This window comes from Taurulus bubalis, assembly GCF_910589615.1.
Source record: "Taurulus bubalis genome assembly, chromosome: 5".
Lineage (NCBI taxonomy): Eukaryota > Metazoa > Chordata > Actinopteri > Perciformes > Cottidae > Taurulus > Taurulus bubalis.
Window position 1 is genome coordinate 16,846,565 of NC_136593.1, and position 9,594 is coordinate 16,856,158.

A 9,594-nucleotide genomic window follows, 5' to 3' on the forward strand; every position below is an offset into this window, starting at 1 on the left:
CAGCACAACTAGACATAACACGTTTATGTATTTAGCTCAAAGCATCGTTGACTCCTGCTGCCAGAATGGTTGAAATATGATACGGATGTATATTAACGACCCCTCTTTTTCACTCAAAAGGTGGAACGTGTGAGTGAAACCCTTTTTGCCTCTATATGTGTGTCACAGCGACATTGCATGTGACACACAAGGCACCCTTGGGCGTCTTCATGAGAGGCCCCAGGCTTCAGCTAACTCTAATTTAAACCCATCCGTATTAGACGCTCAGAGGCCGTGCAACGGCTCCAGCCATACGCAAGTTGCCATACGCAACATCATCTGCGTAGGGAGGAGATCAAGATCCAGGGGAGAGTCAAACAAACACAGGACTTTCACCCAGGAGAGAGCTGTTCATGGCCTGTTTGAAACCAAAACTCAACGTCGACTTATTTTAAGAATGTTACATAAGGTAACTTAACTTGAATACGTAAGATAAGTTACCGATCGAAATTACTTATTTTATGCCCAAACCATGATCTTTTCCTAAACCTAACCAAGTCGTTTTGTTGCCTTAACCTAAGTGACGCCAAGGGGTCCTGACCAAGTGTTTGTATGTGAGGAGTTGGGAATGGGAACGGTTTAGATGATGATAACTGAACTTTATTGACCCCTGAGAGGAAGTTGAAACCCAATTTAATAGGGTTATTAGAGTTGGGCATTTTGTCTATTGTAAGATTAACAGCTGTAAAGTAAATCAAGTTGACTTATCTTAAGTTGTGTTGAGAACTGTTGCAAAACACAGCAGTACTGCTTCATGACAATTCTTTTAGGCATTTAATTCACTGGATTAGACATAGCCATCAAGATATCTTATCGAGAAACAGTTTTTCAGTCTTCAATACTTTATAATTGCAAATGGTGCACATTCAGCACTAAAGCAGAAAGGCCTGGTCAGCTACTTGGCAAGTCCACCAGGTTGTTTCGCCCCTCTTTGATGCTGCCTCATCCGTATACAGCAGTTCTCTAGCAGCTGCACACTGTTCGACAGCTTGATGCAGCAATGTTTCACAAACAGAATTACTAAAGTGGAAACAGGGCCCCTGAAGAGAATAGTGTTAATAATTTGTTGTTACACAAACTGTTACTGAGAACTTGCATGACTGCACCAGTCATACGTTTTCCTTGGACCATGGTCGGTGGTTTACTGCTCCATACATACAAAGCCATCTTTAATTATATATCCACCTATTATTATAAATATATATATTCACCAAGCTTCTCAGAGTCAAATTATGAGATAAGTCAATTCCATGTCTAGTACAGAGAGTCAATTGTACTTATGTAATATAGTATATAGTAATATACTGGTTTAGATGCTTTTTGTGGTTTACGTTTTTATTTACTTAAACATGTTTAGCCACGTATGGAGTGGCTCTATAGATGGCAATATCAGTCAGTTGGTTCACCAGATTGGTACAGACTTCTAACTATCAGATGGATTGCCCATAACTTTTATTCAGATAAGCATGGTTCCCAGATGATGTATCCTGAGAACTTTCATGATCCCCGGACCTTTGCTATAGCGCCACCATGAGTACACATTTATGTTTTTTAGTGAAATGTACCCAAAAATGTATTTTTTGGGTATGATGCATCACAATGGAATTTGGTAAATCAATTCATGATGAATTCACATGATGGTACTCGGTGGTACTCGGTGGTACTCGGTGGTACTCGGTGGTACTCATCTCGGACTAGCAGGTCAAAACTGAATGTGTCCAATACTTGACATCCCCATCAGCCTCAGCTGTACTTGTTACCTCTCTGGATTAAAACACTGACCCAATATTGATCATAACAAATAAACATTAATACTGGATATAGTGTCAGCCTTCTTGTAAATGTTAACATGCTAAAATGCTAACATTAAGTGGTGAACCGGGTAAATATTACCTGCTAAACCTTCGCATGTCATCATTTGGCTCAAAGCTGTGCTATGTACGGCCTCACAGAGCTGCTAGCATGTCTGTAGACTCTGTCTTGTTATATTGTGTCACATTTAGAAATACAGACTGCTAGCATAATAATAATAAGAAGAAATGACTAATACCAAGAGCCATTTGAAGAAAAAACAAACTATCAAAACACAATGAAATAAAGATGACAGAACAATATTTTCAAACTAAAGTTAACATAAACACAGTGCTGATCAACTTAACTTTGGGGATTACTGGTTGTTGGATGTTTTCATGTCTCTTGCCTTCCCTGTTTTTTCATTGCATCTACTTCAATTAGTAGATGTTTTTATTTTTCAAAGTCTGTGTATTGAGTTGTTTTGGGTCGAGAGTCATTTCGGTTGACAATAGCGGTGAGATCCAAGATGAAAGATAGTGGGGCTGTTTTTTTCTTTAATATATTGTGTATAATGTACGGATAAGGTAAGCCAGTTTGTCTAGTGTTCATTTCCAGTATTTTCAGCTCCATGCTGCACTTGGTGTGATCTATCAAAATTTCTGCTTCCTTCTTTATTGGGAGAGTTCTTCATACACTCTGCTTCGATTCCCAAGTGGGCTACTAAGAATATTCTATTTTAATAAAGCATTGCCAACTATACATACGTGATTACCTTTCATCATCTCATAATTGCACTTAAAGGCATAAATAGCTTTTGCATCTGATCTGTATGTCATACTTTGTCTCTCAGGCTCTTTGATCTTGGCCATGGCCCACGGCACCAGTCTCCAGTATGAGCCAGTGGCAGAGATCGGAGGAGGCGCTTACGGGACGGTTTATAAGGCCCGAGATATAGAGAGCGGGCAGTTTGTGGCTCTGAAGAGCGTCCGTGTGCAGACGGACCAAAATGGCCTCCCAGTCTCCACAGTCAGGGAGGTGGCTCTGTTGAAACGGCTGGAGCAGTTTGACCACCCAAACGTGGTCCGGTAAGACAGCGATACCAAGTGTTGTGTTGTGTTGTCCACTATTCTCTGTGAACACTTTTCACAGAAGTCACTGTTCTTATTGTGCCCGACAGGCTAATGGATGTATGTGCCACGCAGAGGTCGGACCAGGAGACTAAAGTCACTCTGGTGTTTGAACATGTGGACCAAGACCTCAAGACGTACCTAGAGAAAGCCCCGGCTCCTGGACTATCCTCCGGCCGCATTCAAGTGAGAACTAACTGAAACAATATCTAAACTAATGTATAGTCTGTAAAATGGGTAGAAGGGGAAAAAACTGTATGGACTGGACGGAGTGTTTTTCCTTATTTAGGTCTTTTAACCCCGTTTTTTTAAAGCAACCTCTGTTAATATTCCTGTGTGTGTTTCTGCAGGACCTGATGAGGCAGTTGCTGTGCGGTCTTGCATTCCTTCACTCTAACCGTGTGTTGCACCGAGACCTGAAACCAGAGAATATTCTGGTAACCAGCCAGGGCCAGGTGAAGCTGGCTGACTTTGGACTGGCCAGGATCTACAGCTGCCACATGGCCCTCACTCCCGTGGTAAGAACTCACCTGGACCGTTGTGGTCCTAGTAGGTGTTTGGGTTTTGTATACAGCATTTTCCACAGAATACATGAATTATTTTAAAATATTAACCATTCAGGAAGCTTCTGGCTCTCCTGCATTTCAGTAAAAAACTAAATAATAATCTAGCTTTAGCCACTGCAAATGAGGTATAGAGAACTAATCTATCATACTAGTTGCACTTAAATTCCTCACTGACAGTCGGTGTATATAACATGACAGTCTGCAGCCAAACATTAACCTTGTGGATAAAAGTACTAAAACTCAATTTTAAATATTGGCCACCTGGAATGGCTTCCATGTTTGTGTCTGCCAGGTGGTGACTCTGTGGTACCGCCCCCCCGAGGTTCTGCTGCAGACCAGTTACGCCACACCTGTGGACATCTGGAGCACCGGCTGCATCTTTGCTGAGATGTTCAGACGCAAGTGAGTCAGCAGAATATTGTTCAAATGAAGAAGGCTGACACTATATCCAGTATTAATGTTTATTTGTTATGATCTATATTGTGTCAGTGTTTTAATCCAGAGAGGTAACATGAACAGATTGTTTATGTATTTTGGTGAGGAGAAAGGCCTTGGGCAAAGGAACAGTGTGTTTGATTTTGATGGCGATCTAATAAAGTTTCAAAGTAGCAGAGAATTACATAAACTCTAGTTCATCATATAACTCCTCAGACTAAATATGAGTTTGAAGCTCTAATGAAAATGTCTCTTCTAAAATTATTTCTGTCCTACTTATTTACAAACATGTTTTAGAGGGAACACAAATCTGAGTATGGCATCTTTATACTGCACATAAATCCTACGTAGGGCGGGTAGGGAGTACTAAACGCAGCCTCTTATTTGTTTTTAGGTTTAGGTTACTGGGTTAGGGAAACACGTGTCTTTGGTTGAATATTGACAAAAGTCTTGTCCCGTCTTGTGTTTCAAGTCAGCAAATGAAAAGAACACTTTGCATAAATGATAAAGGCACAGTTTAGCCCAAAATGAATAAATCAAATCTTTCCTCTTACGTGTCAATCTAGATAGTTTTGATGCGAGTGGCCTAGTTTTGGAGATAAAGTATGCACGTTCTCTCCAATATAATAGGATTATATGACTCTGCTCAGCTTGTAGTACTCAAAGCAACACAAAAATATATATTTACAAAACTCAAAGGCAATGTCTCTTTTCTGAAATCATGACCCGGTTACTCAAGATTATCCACAGTCCTTGTTGTGAGCAGTTTCATCGAGGAACTATTTTCTTTGAACCATACATAGGTCACGGGACAATAGTATCGCCTCTGACTGTGTAAAAGTGGCTATAATTCCTAAACTGTTCATGTGGTATTTTTGTTATATCCACTAAATGATATCTGAAAGTCTACACATATTGACTGCCTCATTTCAATTCCATTGGAGTTGTGTAAAGAGGCAAAATTGGAAAACTGTCACAGTACAAACACTTCTGGCCCTGAATGTATGTTCCACCTTTAGACTCGCTCTATCATTGACAATAGCAGGTACACTCATTACCTGGGGGTGTGAGTGTCCAGACACATATTGTGTTTGAGTGTCAGTCAGCGCAGCCGGGATGAGTTTGCAGAGAGTTCAGATTGTTATCTCTAAATGGATCACATAACAAGTTTATCTGCGGCTCTGGGGAAATCTGGTCTGCAGCCTCGGACTGTCGGCAGTTGAATTGGTGAAAAACAGTCTGGCTTTGCCTCACCCATTTATGTTACAGCACAGATATGTGTTTTATTTCAGCCTGGCCCCGCTTGTAACCAGTTTACAATAAATCTACTCGGACACATATTGGAGTTGTACTTGACATCTTCAAGTGATCAGCGTCATACATGCTGACAAACTCACTGACACATTATTAGGTGTTAACACGTCCACAAACAGTTAGTCAAGCTAAAGTCTTAATGTGACGGAAGCTCTTCTAAACGCTCATCAGTCTTGTATGCAACAAAACCCAGATCTGGGCCTGTTTCTCGTACCTGGCTTACTGAGTTAGCGGGCTAATTGTCAGGATAAGATGACGTAGGTCAGGCTTTCTCGGTTTCTCGAAGCAAGCTTAGATAAATCACCATAGCAACACAGCCAAAAATTTAAACCTGCTCCCGGGCAGGCTTACTGAAAGTCACTGGATAAGCTGCCCACTCCCACCACCTCATTGATGAAGGAGCGATATTAGTTATATTAGTTTTATAGGGAGAGAGTTCTTTCAGATCGCCAGGATCCATCCTTTACATCATCATGACTTCCTGTACACGGCGCTATAGATTTTGCCGGCAAGGAATCATTTATTTACGAGAGCTTCTCGAGCCGCGGACATTGATCACCACAGGCGCAGCTGATCGCCCGTCTCAGACACAGACTATCAGCCGCTGCATGCCGCTGTTCTTAAGTTTATTTAGCTCTTAAGAAACTTATGGATGTGTTGAAAGCACTCATAATTATATGACAGTGTTATTAGTACACCATACATATCATTATTGTAGAACATGATTAAGGTGATTGTGATAAGAATACAGAGAATCACACACAATTTATTTTCACTCCTTCAATTGATTGAATTTCTGATTATGAATAATACATACGTACTGATCCGCCCATACACATATTCAAACTCCTAGTTATATGGTAATCTACCCATACATCTATATACACATATATATAGTACATGATTCATACTTGCATACAGTACATATATCCTCATAAGTATATATTTATTCGTAAATATAATCTGATTGATTTGGGTGATGAAGCACTTATAATTTGCCAATACATTTTCCCAACACTGACGCATTTAACTTGTCTGATATATTTGCGACGCTTATGTCTCTCAGCGGGGGCGCTGTTAAAGTTGCGTTCACGGCAACAACATTGCAAAAACTTTGGAATATTCGCAACCGGTTTGCTGTGAATGATTACGGTATTGACTTCCTCATATGCCTTCATGATCATCACCTGCTTCTCAGCAGATAAATAAAAAAGAGGTTCCTCTGAGTTTATTTGCCACTGTACTGTTAGAACATCGTGGTGTCAGTGCTCCATTATTATCCCTTCTGAAGAGGAGCGGGCGCGCGCATTTATCCAGATGACAGACGTCTGGCTAGAATTAACGAGACCGTTTTAGCGCGGATCAGCCGTGAAGAAACCCAGATAGCCTGATGTCAATCATCTCGCTAATTTAAGCTGGAGACTAGGACATTTGCTTGACTTTGTTTAACCAGGCATGAGAAACGGGGCCCAGCTGAGAATCCAGTACACACACACACACACGCACACACACACACAGTGTAGCTCCATCTAGTGGTACAAATAAAACAATGCATGAAGACGGCACACAATTTTGTTAAAGAGAAGAATTCATGCTTCAAAATAATAATTGCCTTGTCAACAGTTTAATGATGATATTGTGATACATTCATAGTATCATGAACCAGTTGATTTGGGTGATGTTAAACTGAACTCAAACAGGACTGTCAAAGACATGTAAATAACAACTGCTACAATCTCTCAAATTTGGTGCAATCTTTCTGTCTTTTAGGCCTTTGTTCTGCGGAGAATCAGAAGTGGACCAACTTGGGAAACTTTTTGAGTGAGTGACAAATTGTTTCCACATTTACCTGACTGGATGATTCCTATTATACTTATTGCATTGAAAACTATTTGTCATTTCAGAGTTATTGGCTTGCCACCAGAGGATGAGTGGCCGACTGATGTTATGCTCTCCAGAAAACACTTCCCCCCTCTCTTACCTCGCCCAATCACTGACTTTGTTCCAGAGATAAATGAGCAGGGGGCGCAACTTTTGCTGGTAAGACTTGGGCATGAATTAGAAGAAAAAAATGTCAGTCCATCCTGCTTGGTATTTGATTATAACAGTGTATAACTGATGCCATTTTCTTGATTAATCTTACTTATCCAGCTGGTTAAACTAGAGGACAGCAGTCCTGTTTAAAGCAAAATATTCTATTAAAATTGTTATAATTTACAGTGCTGGTAAAACAGAAAATAAGGGCTAAACTCACTACCTTTCTAGTGGATTAGTATTTAGTTTAGAATCCAGCTTCCAGATGTGAAAATAGTATCAATCTGGTCCTCTTCTTTCTCTAATTAGCTGCCATTATTTTAACAAAATAAGAAACAATTTCCCTCTACACATCTAAAATATTATTGGTAACCTTTCTAACCTAAATAGGCCTACGGTATTTACTTAAATTGAATAGTGTCTCTTGTAAAATATTATTTAAAATATTCTATTAACATTTGTATTTTAAATTATATAATCATAATTTACAATGCTGGTTAAACTGAAATAAGAGCTAAAATCCCAAATGGATTAGTGTTTTGTTTACCAACAGATAAAAAAAAATAGGAAGATTACAGTAAAAGTTTATTTTCTGCGATTGAACCAGTGATGTACAATTAATTTAAAAGTATACAGTATATTCAATCATGCCACTTTATATATTGTAGAAAGTATAGGTTTAAGTGCAAAATAAGAAACACAATTTTAGCCAATAATTTATCAAAATAACCAGATTAAAATAGTTAAATGCTAATTATTAAAATAGCTGAATGCTATTGACTAAAGCTAACAGTTCAGTTACTTCCTGCACTTTCCACTGGTTGCCTGGCAACTGGTCCTGGCCAAATTACAGTCTGACACATAACCTCACATAAACGGCATATTGTCTTTTATCTTTGATTTTGAATATATTAACAGATGACATATAACCCGTTAATTATTAATGTTAGAGGTGCTTGTTAGGGGATTTTATTACCTTTGGACAGGGCCGGACCAGCTGTATCCAGCCGGTATGCTAAGCTCAGACATGCTAAGCTCAGACATGGGCAGAGAGTAACGACTGGAGAAGAGTATTTCTCAAAATGTCGAACTGTTTCTTGAAGACCTGAGCCAGCTCTAACATCCTGCTATTCTTTCTTCTATAGAAAATGCTGACCTTCGACCCCTTGAAACGAATATCTGCCCTGAATGCCCTAGAACATCCATATTTCCAGGAAGAGGAAACATTGACTTGAAATGATGCAGTGAAACGTGCGGCGAGAGGTAACGGTGTCTAAGCTTAGACCTGGCCTCACCATAAAGGATTTCAGATTCCTTCAGTGCATTTGCCTTTTAAGACGTCTGAGTTATGCTTTGGGATATTTTTTTTGTTGCTCCTACATCAAAAAAAGGATTAAAGCCTGAGAAATGGAATTTAAAAAAGAAGATGAGTGAACTTAAGGATCACTGGCATGCTTTCCAGCGTCACAATTAATGATGTTAACATGTTGTGTCTTCAAGGACAGTACCAGTGTTTTTGATGTTTGATTTGTGCGTCAGTCTCGTCCGCAGGGACTGATGCACAGAACCGTCTGTCATCTCCTCTGAAATGTTGCTCTTGTTGCTTTTGTGCTGCGTTTCGACAGAAGGAAGCAGAGATGTCGTCTTTTCTCATTACGGGCGGACAGAAGAGACACCTCAGGGTTAGAGCAGTCAGTCGTTAGTGATCGTATTGTATTTGTGTTTATATTTATCATACTAAAGGAACAAAAAGACCTCACGTTGTATTGGAAATCGCGAGGAAAGGAAAGAAAAACGCACAAGACAGACACGCATTACAAAAATACTGGTATTGCCCTACTGTCATACATTGTTTCTGATGACTTAAGGGTTGGACTTCATTTCATATTTAACATTATTATTATTTTGACCATTTTGCTAAAACCATCTGAAATCATCCAGCACTGCAACTTCAAATGAATAAAAAACACTTTAAATCACATTCAAACTTCATTTGTGTATTATTATTATTATTATTATTATTATTATTGTTGTTGTTGTTGTTATCATTGTTATTTTACAGTTGGTAGTCCATATACAATACATGTTGTTCTATGAAATTTTTTAAATGCAATGAACAAACAAAAATAGAAGTTAGCTTCACTATACTATTTTCTAAAAATGTACTAAATAAACAGTTCATTATTTGAGGCTGTCTAAATCAGCTAGAGGTGTTTCCTTTAGTTTCTTTAGTATTGCACTTTCATAAAGTTAGGGGACTTGCTAGAGACGGATGTTAAACAAAG

General features: G+C 39.2%; 1 protein-coding gene across 1 annotated transcript; it reads left to right on the forward strand.

Moving 5' to 3' along the window:
* Window positions 1-2,700: 2,700 nt before the first annotated feature.
* Window positions 2,701-9,281, forward strand: cdk4 (cyclin dependent kinase 4; the record flags this gene model as incomplete). The annotated part of the gene is made up of 7 exons (XM_079218689.1): window positions 2,701-2,918; window positions 3,011-3,146; window positions 3,311-3,478; window positions 3,819-3,928; window positions 7,046-7,096; window positions 7,180-7,315; window positions 8,455-9,281. 7 exons carry the CDS (start codon window positions 2,701-2,703, stop codon window positions 8,542-8,544), a joined length of 909 nt encoding a protein of 302 aa, XP_079074815.1. The 3' UTR covers window positions 8,545-9,281.
* Window positions 9,282-9,594: the final 313 nt, after the last annotated feature.